This window comes from Zootoca vivipara, chromosome 3 (genome assembly GCF_963506605.1).
Source record: "Zootoca vivipara chromosome 3, rZooViv1.1, whole genome shotgun sequence".
Taxonomy (NCBI): Eukaryota; Metazoa; Chordata; class Lepidosauria; order Squamata; family Lacertidae; genus Zootoca; species Zootoca vivipara.
In genome coordinates, this window is record NC_083278.1 from 92,655,098 (window position 1) to 92,671,441 (window position 16,344).

The 16,344-nt window shown below is 40.2% G+C and overlaps 1 protein-coding gene across 4 annotated transcripts in view; it reads right to left on the reverse strand.

Moving 5' to 3' along the window:
- Positions 1–16,344, reverse strand: part of SPATA17 (spermatogenesis associated 17) — an 83,257-nt gene that overhangs the window by 16,691 nt on the left and 50,222 nt on the right. For all 4 annotated transcript variants that reach the window (XM_060272994.1, XM_035111352.2, XM_060272995.1 and 1 more), the window contains one exon: positions 14,243–14,375. In XM_060272994.1, coding sequence (XP_060128977.1) covers positions 14,243–14,375 — 133 coding nt within the window. The remainder of the gene's footprint in view (positions 1–14,242; positions 14,376–16,344) is intronic.

Below are 16,344 nucleotides of genomic sequence, written 5' to 3' on the forward strand. Positions count from 1 at the left end.
TATCAGGAAATTATTCGCACAGTGGGAAGCCTGCTAACAACATTATTTTAATATCTTATCTTTCAGACAGAGGCAGAAAACATTTTAATTGCAGCTTAATATATGCAACAAACATTTCATTATAATTTTACTTAAATTTCGACCAAGCCTCTTAAGAAATAGTATATTATACATACTTCTCTCAGTGTTGTAAATCGAGGAACTAGAATCAAACAGTCTTGTGAGAAATTATAAAAGACTTGTAATTACTGCTTCTGAGTTTGAATAATTACTTATCTGATTGTATCTTTACAAGTGGTCCAAATTAAGACTCTTAGAGCATTGTTAGTCCGTCCCTTGAGATGTCCCAAAGAGAAACAGGAAAGCCTACCTTAGAGCTTACTTCCACAAACATTTTTGGGAGAAGGGGTTGGTTCGGCTTCAGATACACATCAAACCCACACAATGCAAATGAAAAGCATCCTCTGCTGCATTGGTCATATGCACACTTGCATTGCAGAAGGGGATGAGATCCCGATTTTAAAATAGAGCAATGTTGGCATAAAATTCTCCCCAGGATAACGGTTGTTGCATCTTTTACAAGTACTAGTTCTGATGGCACTTGCTTCTGATGCTCATAGGACATAAGGAGAAGCACATCCAAATTATTGCCTGCCATACATATAGGAACCGGAAGCTGCCACAACAAGCACGGCAGAGGTGGAACAATCAAAATACATAAACAATCAAAATAGCAGCCATGATGCGCTTAATTCCTCCCTTTTAAAAAGCCGCCAGTTTCTGTCCTCTTTCAAAGGAAGCATTTATTTATCATTACATTTATATGCCTCCCTTTTCTTCCAAGGAGCGCAAGGTGGTGTACATGGTTCTCCTCCCCCAAATGTCATCCTCACAACAACCCTGTGAGGTAGGGCAGGCTAAGGGATGGTGACTGACCCAAGGTCAGTAAGCTTCATGCCTGAGTGGGGATTCAAACCCTGGTCTCCCAGGTCATAATCCAATACTGTAACACTATAGTACACACCTGCACACAATTGGGACAGCTTGAAACAGGCTGTCAATAGGAGGTCACTGGGGGTTAGAGGTTGTGAAGTACAGAACTGCAGAGCAGAGAACAAATGAGTCAAATGAAAGCAAGCAGCGTGTTATTTATTACATGATCTCGGAGAGGCTCAACACGCAGAACAGACAAACCTTGCAGCTTTCTCCATCATGGATTTGGGACAACTCTGGAAACTAACGGGGGAAAGTCCACTTCTACCATAAAACAGTCATTTTGGGGCATAACCCCAAGTGGAATCCCGGAGGCTTGCTTCCAAACACACACACACACACACACACACACACACACACACACACAAGATCAAGCCATCTTAAGAACCTAAGAGCCTTCTGCTGGATCAATGCCCATCCACTCCAACTTCCTATTCTCACAGAGGCCAACCAGATGCCTGTGATAAGCATACAAGGAGGACCTTAGCACGGCAGTACTCTCTCCTCCTGCAGTTTCCAGCAACTGGTATTCAGAAGTGTACACTGCCCCAAAGAGTGGAGACAGAAGATGCTCACCATGGTTAGTAGCCCATGATAGTCTTATCCATGAATCTGTCTAATCCTCTTGTAAAGCCATCCTACTTGGTGGCCATCACTACCTTTGGAGGTGGCGAATTCCATAGTTTAACAAGAAGTGCTTTCTTTTGTCTGTCCTGAGTCTTCGCTGAATGTCCAAGAATTCCAGTGTTGGGAGAGAGGGAGAAAAACTTTCCCCATACCACTTCCTCAACCCCATGCATAATTTTATTGCTTCTTATTTGCCTTTTCCTTAATTAAGCTTAAAAGGCCTAAATGTTGTAACCTTTCCTCCATAGTTGCTCCACCCCCTTGATCAAATTGGTTACTCTTTCCTGAATCATTTCCAACTGTAAAACATATATTTGGAGGTGAGGCAACCAGAACTATACATATTACTCCAACTGCACCACCACCATAGATTTGTCTTATCTTCAATTCCTTTCCTAATTATCTCTAGCGTGAAATTTACCTTTTTCACAGCTGCTGCACAATATGAAATATCAACTTGTTTCTGTTTAGGAAGATTGTGATATGCAAGGTAAAGCATGCACACACAGTGCAATTCTATATGTGTTAACTCAGAAGTAAAGTCCTACTGAATTCAATGGGGCGTATTCCTATGCAAGTGTGTATAGATTTATACGATCTGAGGAGAAGCCAGAGTATATAATAGGACTGCAACCCAAATCTACACAGCTCCTCCAAAAATTTTTTAAAAAAATCTGGAGCAATTTTTGGCATTGCCAATTTTTTATATCATACAGTTGTTTGATTCAAAAAGAGTAAGATTGATTGCACTCAGGTTTATTCAGTAATAGTGGAAAGTGTCCAACACAGTAAATGCAGAGTTGGTTCACACATGCATCACTTGATTTATCACTGCTTGATTACCCAACTTTGACTGATGGCTATATGTGTGAACTGTCTTATCTGAATAATGGACCAATATCCCTATGCATCCGTCTTCTAATTTGCATAGACCCAACGTACCTTAGAAACAGCCACCCCTCCCCATTATGTGATCAACCCAGGGCACTTCCTAAACAATGAAATCTCTTATTTTTGAATCAGCTGCCAAGGATGTAGAGAGAGCCATTCTTGGTCATAGTCAGTGCTTTTTTTCTGGGGGGATGCAGGGGTACGCCCATGCCTAAACATTTTGTGAATCTAAGTTTAGCCTCATTGAGGGGCAGTGTTTAAATATGAGTAGGAAAATGAGAGTATCCTAAACATATTTTAAGGGGGGAAAGCACTTGCCATAGTTATACATCTCTTCCTTAGTGATTCTTCCATCCTAACCTAAGCACTTGTTGTTATTGTTGTTTAGTTGTTTAGTCGTGTCCGTCTCTTCATGACCCCATGAACCAGAGGACACCAGGCACTCCTGTCTTCCACAACCTAAGCACAAGCCTACCTACAGTATTTATGTTAGATTTGGGAGGGCAAGAGTTAAGGTTATAGTGGATGAAGAGATGTCTGAATGAATTTTGTTTTGCATTGGTAGGATATTATAATATGTTTTCACATTCTCTTTTATATTTAGTGTTACTTTCCAAGAGCCTGTAAAATGGGGTGGGGTATACATTTCCGTGAAAATGTGGCCATAAGTTTCAAAACATTGCATTTCGCCCATTTCTCTTATATCATACACCAGAGGAAATGGCACTCTCTGCCTTATTTTGTTTTGGACATACCTAATATCTATATTTGAACCAAAATTGCCAAAGATAATATTCTATTTTTGGAACTAATGCAGTCTTTATTACAGCTAAATTAAATTAAGAAGGTGATGTGAATTTCCTCACAAGCTATTTCATACTTGGATACCCTTGAACTTTACTGAATCAGAGCTAAAAAACAAAGGTGCAGATGAAATTGTTGGATTGGTATTTGGAACTTATTGGCTATTGTAATTCAAGCCTTAGTTTAGTGCAGGGCAATTTCCAAAAGTATTCCTTATAAAGGGAATGGATGGTCAAAAGCTTCATCTTCATTCACTCACAATTAATAAATGTCATTTGCCAAATGACTAATAAATATTTTTATGAAAAAACAAGTCTACCTGAAGTGGGATTATGCTTAATATATTCTGTGCACAAATAAAATATATTTCATTTAAACTATTTTCTCAAAAGTGAAGAAATGCAGTATAAATATGCAGGTATTTTTAAATCCTTCAATCATACACCTAGCAGAACTAAACAAAGGGTGTATAACAAGCAATACACTTTGTTATTAGTTCAAATCATTAGTTGAATACCACGAAACTCTCTGTGATGTCACCAATGCAGTATAATCATTGACAAAATCAACTGGGCTACCACAGCGAACAGGAAAATAAGGGAAAGGGGGAAAAAGGGTAGAGGAGGAGAGGGGAAATGGAATTTAGAATAACAGAATCAAAATAGAAGAATAACAGAAGATCAGTCTACATCCCAATTCCAAAGAAGGGCAGTGCCAAAGAATGCTCCAACTACCGCACAATTGCGCTCATTTCACACGCTAGCAAGGTTATGCTCAAAATTCTACAAGGCAGGCTTAAGCAGTATGTGGACCGAGAACTCCAAGAAGTGCAAGCTGGATTTCGAAAGGGCAGAGGAACCAGAGACCAAATAGCAAACATGCGCTGGATTATGGAGAAAGCTAGAGAGTTCCAGAAAAACGTCTACTTCTGCTTCATTGACTATGCAAAAGCCTTTGACTGTGTCGACCACAGCAAACTATGGCAAGTTCTTAAAGAAATGGGAGTGCCTGATCACCTCATCTGTCTCCTGAGAAATCTCTATGTGGGACAAGAAGCTACAGTTAGAACTGGATATGGAACAACTGAGTGGTTCAAAATTGGGAAAGGAGTACGACAAGGTTGTATATTGTCTCCCTGCTTATTTAACTTATATGCAGAATTCATCATGCGAAAGGCTGGACTAGATGAATCCCAAACCGGAATTAAGATTGCTGGAAGAAATATCAACAACCTCAGATATGCAGATGACACAACCTTGATGGCAGAAAGCGAGGAGGAATTAAAGAACCTTTTAATGAGGGTGAAAGAGGAGAGCGCAAAATATGGTCTGAAGCTCAACATCAAAAAAACCAAGATCATGGCCACTGGTCCCATCACCTCCTGGCAAATAGAAGGGGAAGAAATGGAGGCAGTGAGAGATTTCACCTTCTTGGGCTCCTTGATCACTGCAGATGGTGACAGCAGTCACGAAATTAAAAGACGCCTGCTTCTTGGGAGAAAAGCAATGACAAACCTAGACAGCATCTTAAAAAGCAGAGACATCACCTTGCCGACAAAGGTCCGTATAGTTAAAGCTATGGTTTTCCCAGTAGTGATGTATGGAAGTGAGAGCTGGACCATAAAGAAGGCTGATCGCCGAAGAATTGATGCTTTTGAATTGTGGTGCTGGAGGAGACTCTTGAGAGTCCCATGGACTGCAAGAAGATCAAACCTATCCATTCTTAAAGAAATCAGCCCTGAGTGCTCCCTGGAAGGACAGATCGTGAAGCTGAGGCTCCAATACTTTGGCCACCTCATGAGAAGAGAAGAATCCTTGGAAAAGACCTTGATGTTGGGAAAGATTGAGGGCACTAGGAGAAGGGGACGTCAGAGGACAAGATGGTTGGACAGTGTTCTCGAAGCTACGAACATGAGTTTGACCAAACTGCGGGAGGCAGTGCAAGACAGGAGTGCCTGGCGTGCTATGGTCCATGGGGTCACGAAGAGTCGGACACGACTAAACGACTAAACAACAACAACAACAATCAAAATACTGCAAATGTGCTAACATGTCCTGAAATCCATGAAAACAGGAGATAGCTCTTGACATGTAAAGTAACAAATGAGGGAAATATATTTAGTTTCACCCCTGTGCTATTTAAATAATATTTTGAAGGCATGAATTTGACAGTATATTTGCCAAGAGCTATCTCCTGAACTTCTAAAGAATCATCATATAGCAGAATACCAGTAGAGCCTGTAAATGAGCAAGAACTTGGGATTCTAACAATTGTGCAACTTTCTACCTTAAGGAAATAAGAGGCACAGCGAAAATTCCCAACGCGATCCCAAGGGCTTGGGATTCAAGCTAAAATGTTTCTATTCTTGAGCTACTAAGATATTTTGAACTTCCATTGCCAGGAGGTTTGGCATTTGCAGAAACATCAAATTACACCCAATTTTGCTGAATGATATACAGAGGAATACAATCCGAATCATTCATTTAATTTAAAACCTCTGGTGAGATTTAAGACACCCATCCGCACACACTGTATCTCATGTGATTACGCCAGTATACATCAAACCCCGGTAATAACGATTCATATCCATATATGTGTATATGCTTTATTGCTACCTTTAGTGGGATTAAAAGCAGTATATCAAATTTTACAGTTGTGCTCCTTTTATTAGCTTCTTACCACTTGATCAGCTGATAGAAGCAATAATGAATACACACACACACACACACACACACACACACACACACAAACACACACATATCCACACAGACTGGAGTCTGCATTTGCGTGTTCTATCTTAAGAATGCAATATTTCAAAAAACAGCCTAAGCTTTGGGGAAAAAACCAATTACAGAAACAGCATTAAAAATGCCAAGCACCGGGCAGAAGCAATTCTGGATCAGTTTAAAAAAGTGATTGATGAAACTCTAATCTGAGCTGAAGGAACAGTTTCACGACAAGCTGTGACCATTCCACACACTTCATTAGCTGCCATAATTAGCCTGGTGTTTCAATTTGTTAGAACTGGTGGGGACAATTTTACTCAGAATACAAACATCAAAAAGCAGGGTCTCTCCGACTTCAGAAGTGGCTGATGAGAGGCTTTCTAGTCTTTTTGTTAACTAAAAGATTAATTACAGCTGATGGGAGGCTGTACTCTGATTGTCACTCTGTCTATGTACATTACTTTTAGCATTAGAAGAAAGACATGGCTGACACTGCACTGCTCAATCAAGCAGCTTCACATCAGGGCACCAAGTCTGTTTTAATATGCATGGTCTTGTATTGTTTGATTGACTTGTTCTTTACTTCTCCAGGTCCCAAGCTCTGACACCAACTAGATTGTACCAACAGAACAGCAGGCTATGCAGTGGCATGCAGGGCAGGTATAATACTCAGGACATCATTATTCCATTACAGTACACACCCACACGCACACCGTTCCTTATTAATATATCACAAAGCTTCACTTTACTTGTCCTGCTCTGAATAAAATGACAAAAATATAATCCTGGAAAATGTAGTATTTTTTACAGAGAGCGGCAAGCAATTTATGTTAGGATGATCCTTTCTCACGTAGCACAAAACCATCTTCACAGATACAAACGTTCATTAACTGACTAGATTTTGCACGCCTTTGCATTCTGGAAAGTCACAAAGACTTGACAGAAATTTGGGTACTTTGTTCTGATCGCTTGTCTGACTTTTTGTGGAGCATGAACCTAAAAGGTACTATCTAAGTTGAAGTCTGGAGCTCTTATTAACTCAGCCTTGGTGATGAGTTTCCGTTTCTGCACAGCTTGGAAGCACCACCCACTTCAGTGAACCTGCCTTTAACCAGCAGGGCTAAAGAATATGCGTAATTGCAATTTTCTACCTATTATTTAGAGTACACAATAGTAGTAACTGCTATTAGCACTGCAATCCAGACCACAACACAACATACCCAGTCATGTCTCCCTTCTCTGTTGCTGGACCCAGAATGTGGACCTTCTTCACTGGGGAGAGTTCAACTTGTCCCTCCTTGCTGGCCTTCTGACTTAGCATTAAAACCTTCCTGTTTAGGATGACATTGGTCTCCAGCAGATAGATGTTAATGCTTGCCAGCCATAATTGTTTATGATCTCCCTCTTTGTCTTTTTACTTTGTTTTTATTCTGCCTTTTGTTTTTATTATAGTTCATGGTGCCTCTTACTGTGGTTATTTTAAAAAAGTTTTATTGCTGGTCTTTGTTGGCGCCTGTTCTTTTTGTATATCACATTTATATTGCATCTTGCTACTTCTGTAAGCCGCCTTGAACTACATTTTAAATAAATTACAAATCCTTCGTTCATTGACAATCACATATTTGAAGCTATTAGATCAAATTAATTTTAGCACAGTGCACTTTTTGTAGCATTCAAAGAAACAGTGACGGATATACAACAAGCACAACTGCATAGTAGTTCATGGGCAGTTACCCTGGCACAAAACTTGCTGGAGACCATAGCTAGAGGGATGGGTCAAAGCTTTGCTGGCTAAAACCACTTCCTGGTTAACTTCCTTGTTCACAGATGACAACAAGCTTTAGCACATTTTGGTGCAATCAGCAGCACCCAAATAACAAATCTGAATAACTTTGGGAAGAGGTGAGAAAGAGTTTGCAGTCTGTCTCTTTTGGGAGGTCTCCAAAAATTTTCTTGTTTGTTAACAGAGCTTCAGTCTTGTTAACTATACATAAACTCTGCCACCCTGTAATCTCAGTAAAGAATTGTGTGGAAAATCTGCAAACTCTTTGACTTAACTTAGCAGTTATTAAAAGGCAGATTTTCTTCCCCTGTGGAAACAAGCTATTTGCCTGATTAAACATAGAAGATGGGTAACACAAGACATTTATCATGCAACAGACAAACGACACAGGATTGCTAGTTAGACAGTTTAATAAGTGCCATCTAATTCTTCTCTTCAGACTATATTTATTCTTCAAAGTCCAATAACATTATCAAAGGACGGCATTTTCCCACTGAGAAATTATAGAACTAAAAATAAGGTTTTTATAAAATATAGAACTGGTTGCTTGACAATCCCTATTCAAATACATTAGAAAGTGCTGACAGTGCCTTTTCTCATGTAAATAACTTCACTGAATGGCTCGATTTTTTTTTTCTAGTCGCTACTTGAAATCATTCCTTCTGAATGATTTTCTCTGAGCCACCTTCAAAGGAGTATTGTTACATGGTTCTTTTTGCCCCCACATCTGTTCACACAGGCAGGAATCCAAAGGTGCCACTGCACATGTGAAAGGCACTTCTGCTTTTATCGGCATGTGTGTACTTATTTTATTTCAGAATGAATTTTGCCATATGTTCAAGGTTTCCCCAAGCAGTGTAGTAAAATGTGTATGATGTTTGTTGATTCTACCTTGCAGCTTCATAAATCCACTGTGCCACATCCCATTCCAATGCAAATGGTCTCCCAACCCTCTTGAAATGCTTTTCAGTGGCTCAGGGAACAATAATTGTAGAATTGTAGCGTTAGAAGGGACCCTGAGTATCATCTAGCCCAACTCCCTGCAATGCAGGAATATGCAGCTCTCCCAGACGAGGATTTAACCTACAACCACCTGTTTCTGTGATTTTTCAAACTCTACAGTATCTTTTCTGAAGTGAGGTGGCAAAAACTGTACACAGTATTCCAAATGCAGTTGCACCACAGTTTTGTATAACAGCATTATGATACTGGCAGTTTGATTTTCCGTTTCTTTCCAAATGATCCCTACCATGGAAGCTGCATTCTTCACAGCTGATGCACACTGGGTCTGCAACTTTATCAGGTCTTGTTCCTTCTAAGTGACCACCAGTTTAGACCCCATGAGCATATGTGTGAAATTGAGATTCCACCCTCTCGACATGCATCACTTTATACTTTTTTATACTGAATTGCACCTGCCATTTTACCACCCAACGACTCAGTTTGGAGAAGTCCCTTTGGACCTCTTCACAATCCCTTTTTAACAACCCTGAACAGTTTAGGACAGGCATGGCCAAACTTGGCCTTCCAGCTGTTTTGGGACTACAATTCCCATTATCCCTGGCCACTGGTCCTGTTAGCTAGGGATGATGGAAGTTGTAGTTCCAAAACATTTGGAGGGCCAAGTTTGGCCATGCCTGGTTTAGGATCATCTGCAAACTTGTCCACGTCACTCCTCACTCTACATTGCTTATGAACAAGTTGAAACACACAGGTCCCAATACCTTTCCTTGGGGAACTTCCATTTCTGCAGCCCTCCATTGGGAGAATTGTCCATTTATCCCTGCTCTCTATTTCCCATCACTTAACCAGTTCCTGATCCACAAGAGGATCATTAAAAACAATTAAACATTGATAGAATTAAAACTACATATATATGCATAAACAATCTACTAAAACTATCCAAATAATTACAATAAAAACAGCATGGCACCAGTCCTTTCATTAAAAGCAGTTAGTTCCTAAAGCCTGTTGAGACAGGACTTACCCTCACAGAAGCCATGCTGGTTCTGCTTCAGCAAGGCTTGTTCTTCTATACGCTTGGCGGTTTTATCTTTAACAAGATTTTCCGCCAGTTTTCCCAAGACATTAGGAAAGCAGATAAATGTTATTTTAGTTTGGCACTGACAATGCAAAGGTAAAATGTCTTTGCCATTATCAATGGAACTGTACCAGTTGTGCATAGCTAAATATTTTTCTTTTCAGCCTATGCAAGGAACTTGGTATCTGATTAATGCAACTGGCAACTCAGAAGAGCTTTCCCCTTTCTTGATACCTAATTAATTGCCAATATTAATGAAATGAAACCATTTTAAACAAACAGCTAGACTGGCTGTTTTGCAGCATGCTTGGATCATCAATTCACATATACAGACTTCTTCCTGAAATTGCAGTAGGATGGACTGTTGAGCTTGAAAAGCATATTTTATCCCAATCAGTGTGCAAAAGTAAAATTATCCATAACTAAGCCATGTTTCTCTGCCGTACAGTTTAGCTGTAATGATCCCCACACACTGCACTCACACATCAATTATGATAATCATAATCACGGTCGTTAAGCTGAATGTTCATTATTATCAGGATGCTGGTGACAGCAGATTCAATCATCGGGTGCAATGGGCAGGCAGTCACAGTCCCACCCAAGTTTCTGCAGACAGCGTTGTGCCACATTAAGCCTATGATGTGTTCCACATCCCACTCCATTTCAAAAGCTGCAGACGGTAAAGGTCAACTTTATGTTCTGTGCAATATGCTTAGGTTCTCTAAATCAATTCTTTGGAGTACTGGCTATTTTTATGCTTTGTAGATAATAAAATTCTATTTAGGGCCAAATATGCATGCACAAATAAGGAAAGAGGCACACATCTGTGTTGTAAGTCACCTATAATAAGGCAAACAGTAGAAAGCTCTACAAAGAATGCCACTTCCTTGTTTTCAAAAACAAGGACATACCAAAAATTACTGCCATTAAAAGCCAGGTGTCTTAAAACGCATACAAAAACTAATTCCACTTCAGATTAAAGGCTGTAGGCTGTAATTTCTGCTTCAGTGAATATTGAGAGAGTGCAAGTGTTCTGACAACTGAAAGATTAGTTAGTATATCTGATCGCTTGTCTGTCCAGTTTCATAGGATCTATCAGTGTTGATTAAATTCATAGCATCTGGTGGTTTCTGAATCCTGAAACTTCGCACTTGTAAGGGCAGTATTAGTCATTTGGAAGCTTTGAACCAAGGAAAATACTTTCGTCAAGTGTAACGTCTGAACAAAGCACATTATTTTACCTTAAATCTTTCAGATATATAAAGTTGCTGGTTCATCTAAGCTTTAAGTTGATTTATAGTGATTTTAGTAATTTACTGTGTAATAATTCTGCTAGTGCCTTGGAAATATGAATATATGATCTTTGCCAGTGGTCTGCTATCAACTTCGCTGCATGGACACAGCAATACTATGCCCCTCCATCTGAACTATGCCAAAATAGGCAACAAATACTGAACCTAGATCTGCCACCACCTTAGCAGCAACCACTAGTATGGTCGTACCACTAGTTGCTCTCTTGCATGTGCACCATGTACTCAACTGGTGACAGAGAAATAAAAGGCTCCATCGCCTCCGTTTGTAAAGACATTGTAGCTCTATGTTCATTTTGGTTCAAGAGACAAAGTTGCGAACATGGATTTGCTAGATCATTTCTATCCTAAATCAGACCTGTGACTCAGGCCCAAGTCCTACTTTAAAATCTCTGCTTGGGTTCACAAAGAAGCTCACAATGCTATATAAAAAAAATCGAAAAAGAAATATAAAGCTGTAACTTTTAACTTAATCACAATTTCCCATCATGTCAGAACCACAGGTGTGGGGAACTTTTGGCCTATCAGATGTTGCCCATCATCCCTAGCCATTGACCATGCTTGCTGGAGCTGATGGGAGTTGTAGTTCAGCAACATCCAGAGCGCCAAAGGTTCCCTGCACCTGGTTTAAACAAACCACAGTTCTCCGAGTCTGGACAAAATGGGGAACCACAGCTAGCTTAAGCGCAAAAATGGCTTTCAATTTTCTCATTGTAGGTGGAAAAAAGGGAGAGAGGGAAGTACAAGTCTCAGCATGGCAGGAAACCATGGTATCTGTTACATCTGAACTGAACCAAAGTGTGCTTAATCTCTTCTTAGGCTACACTTATTATTGTGTTGGTTCTCAAATTATGGTCTGACACTGTAGGAATGAGTCCTGTGTCTGTGTGTGTGCATGCCCCTTTTCTCTCTCCTGGTCTCACAAGCTCCTCTTCAATTAGTTATTTCCTAATATGATCAAAGCATAGTTTGCTTTTACGTCAAACTGACAAAACATGGGTTACACATGCCCTCCAAACCAAGACTGCAAAACAGCTTCAAACCATGTTTTTGCAATTTTAGTTTGGAGGGCAAGTACAAAACACAATTTTACAAGTGAAACATCAAAATTTGTTTTGTTCAGGCCAAATTACAATTGAAGTACAGCATATGCATGGTGGGGAGGGAGCACGTAACCGCTGCTCTTCCCTATAGCATCAAACCATGATTTAGCATGGCATCTGAATGAAGCCACTATCAATTAGGTGACAAAAGCTGCAGTTCAGTTCACATTAAGGTTGCTTAAATCACATTGATTTCTATGGGATTTGAGCTGCAGAACTGGAGCCCAAATAAGTATTTTGCTGCTATAGACTAATGCAGCTATGAACTAAAGTGGGTCAAAAGGTCAGTATCCTGGGCAGCAATTATTTGAATTTTATCATCTGACAATGTAAACTGTTAGCGTATCTAGTAGGCTGTAATCCCCACCTCAGGATGCTACAGACAAAATCATGTGTCAAGGTAGCAGAACCCAAGTGTGCAGAGCAATTTCTATGTATGGTAGTTTCTTTTAACTTGAGTCTACAGGGAGCTTACATAAAATCAGAATTTTGTTGCTTCCCCAAACTGACAAGAACTCAGAAAAGCAGCTGAGAAGCAATTGTTCAATTGTTTTCTTTCCATTTCATGCTTTGTGACTGATGATCTATATTAGTTCCGTTTTTAAACTTTTGACATCCTATCCCATATTGAATTCCTTCCACTGAACAGCTATTTATACAATGTTAAAAGTTTTGAGAAACATCAAGGCCTGTAGCAAGAAATTCTGAAATGAGATTTTAGCAAATCCGTCAATTCTGGAAATGTCTGAAAATAGCAATACATTTTCAGTCATGTTTAGTCGGAAAGAAAGTAACAGACAAACTATTTTCTTCTCTTGTTGTTATTGAAAGATTCCACCATTATTTTCTCCTTCTTTGCAATACAAACAGGGTTGGGGGGGGGGGGAAGGTAACCCTTATTTTATGTGATCCTCACCGGGAAGGAAGCAATTTAGGTCCCCAACAGAGGTGTCGGTTCACCATTTTTTCAGGTGTGTCTGTTGAACTTTGCTGCCATTTGAGGAGGTGGGTTCTTCTAACCCTGAATGTAATCAAGAACAACACAAAAACCCCTAATATCTCCACCTCTTCTTCCTTGCTCACCTCGGCCAGAAAGAAACACAACTGCAATTCTCCTCTTCATCTGACCCCTAACTTCTTGTCGACTTCTTAATCACACTATTCCTTTATATAATAGTATGGCAATGTTATCAACAACTGTGATTGCCCTATGCCTGTTTTCTTTAATGTATTAACAAAATATGTTTGAAACTCTTAATAGAAATACAAAAAAAACACAACAAAAACCAGGGTAACATTGTTGCATATCATTTTGTGAACTGGACTTTTATCCAGTAATCACTTATGCTGTGTGTGCATGCATTGAGGCCCTTCTCTTGCTAGACTTCCCTGTTCATTTCAAGGCAGTGAAATGTTAAGCCTTTTGGTACAATCTCAAGAACTGGTGTAAAGCGTTGAGCACCCTCATCTTTGGATGTTCTTCAGTGCAGAAAACGGAAACTACCGTACCTGTCTTACAGAATGCAGCCCTAAGGATAATACTTTTTAAAATACATTATTGGTAAGTGAAAGTTTTAATTTCATTATGTCAAACCACCGTGTGTGTGTGTTGTGATGTTCTTAATTATTGTGTACAATTGCCGCACTTATTATGTTCCTTATTGCCTTGAGTAGTAGCAGTAGTAGTAATAATTTTTGAGCATCGGGTTTCAATAATTAGGGCAATGTTTCTATAGCTTTATATTTAACTGATTTTTAACAATTTCCATTTTTTCTTTTTCTTCGATATACAGCAGAGGAGTTTCGGTTCATATTTTACTCTCATGAAAGCACTGTATAGTTTCCCAATTCAGTGAGCTTTTATGTCATTTCAGTAGAAATTGATTTAGTGGAGTGGATCTGATTGATTTTGATATTTTTAAGAAGTCTACAAAGCTTCGCTTTGGTTTCCCAACATAACTCACCTTATTTGTTATCCATTTCTCTGGGTGTTTTTCCCGGAAGTGTTTGAGCCCGTAACTCGATTGACCATATTTACTTGCTCTTTGGATTGATGGTACATACGTATCAACTCTGTGGCCTGAAAATGGCAAAAACCTAAAAGGGGAAACACATATATGTTTATTTTATATATATTTTCATTCTACTAGTACAGGTCATATAAATCACAAGGGAACTGTACAATGTGGAAAGCATTTGTTTCAGTGCACAACCATTTTCTGCAGCCATAGTCTATCATTGCTGTTACATAGTTAATGAATGCCCCCCTTTACTTCTCCCCTATGCCTTTCATTTTGCATAGTACAGCTGAAAGTAAATTACACAGGAGCTGCTTTATAAAAACTTCACCATCTCAACAGAAATGATGGCAGGACAGGCAATGACCCATTTGTGCAGGGATTATGTTCCTGACTCCCATGTGTGCCAGTAGAGAGCGCAGAAGCCCGCTCCGCCCCACCCCCATTGTGCCCCCTTTTACGGCCACTTCCGGCTCACCATGATGTGCGTAAATCAGCCGTTGCTTGTACAGCCTATTCTGGGGCCAAATGATTCTTCAGCAACCAAAAGACAGACTGGCATAAAAATATCACCCTTTGCAAACTCAGGGATAGCTTATTTCGTTTTCTAAAGCTTTAGACCAACCACTAGAGAGAGCTGATTTGGCTATGTGCCATGTGCTTCAGTTACTTCTAGTTTGGACTACTGCACTATGCTGGTGATGAGCCGGCCCTTGAAAAGTGTTCCCAACTTCAGCTACTTCAAGATAATTACAAGGGGTACCTTGGCTCTCGAACTTAATCCGTTCCGGGAGGCTGTTCGACTGCCGAAACCATTAAAAAACCAAGGCATGGCTTCCGATTGGCTGTAGGAGCTTCCTGCATTCCACCGGAAGCCGCAGAAGCTGCGTCAGACGTTTGGCTTCCAAAAAAACATTCGCAAACCGGAACACTCACTTCCGGGTTTGCAGCATTTGGGAGCAGATTTGTTCGACAACTAAGCCATTTGGGAACCAAGGTGCCACTGTATTATGAATGCTGGATGCTGTTCCTGAGTGGATCAGAGGCAGAATGGGGGTGGAGAGGTTGAGCTGGCTGAGAAGGGATGCAACTCAGTGGCCTTAGCATGCAGAAGGTCACAGGTTCAATCCCTGGCACTGCTGGATAGGACTCCTGTCTGAAACCTTGGCGAGCCAGTCAGTGTACACAATACTGATCCAAAGCAGCTGGCCACCCAGGCATCTCCCCATTTCCTTCACTAGGAACTAGGTCCTGGTGGGGATTTCTCCCGTACCTCATCTATGGGTTCTGGAGACATGAACAGAATTCATTTTGTATCAAACTCCAATAAAACATCAGTGGTAAGCAATGAAACTAGCCCCTGTCTTCAAGTGGAGGTGCAGGAAAGTAATCTGGCATCAAGAAAAGTTCTTGCTAAGGGGAAAAAGTTGGTTATTCAATGAGCATCAACCATAATAGTGTACAGTGGTACCTCGGTTTATGAACACAATTGGTTCCGGAAGTCTGTTCATAAACTGAAGCGAACTTTCCCATTGAAAGTAATGGAAAGTGGATTAATCCGTTCCAGATGGGTCTGCGGTGTTCGTAAACCGAGGTGTTCTATAACCAAGGTTCCACTGTACTGAGAATAGGAGCCAACTCTCAGGGGTTGTGGGGGCTTCGGACCCCACAATAAAATATTTGAGGGGGCAAGGCCCCCACAAAGTTGATGGGCATTTCCATTCAAATGGTATATGTGGGACTGTGTCATGTGATCAATTATGCACTGTGTCATGTGATCGGTTATGCGGGGCAGGGCGTACCTGGGCCTCCAAAATATTTTATTCAAGTTGGCACCCTTGGTAGTAAGAAAGGGTAATTACGGTGCTCCCTGAGAGTAAAGGCATTTATGAAAAAGACTCTGTGGATCACACCCTAAATTGTTAGATGACTGTCTGTACCATGAGGCAAAAATGTTATTGTTCCCAGATATCAGTAGGCTAAATCAAGTTTTCATTTCCCCCAGATGCTATATTGAAAAGTGTAAAATGGAAAAAAGAAGAGGCCCT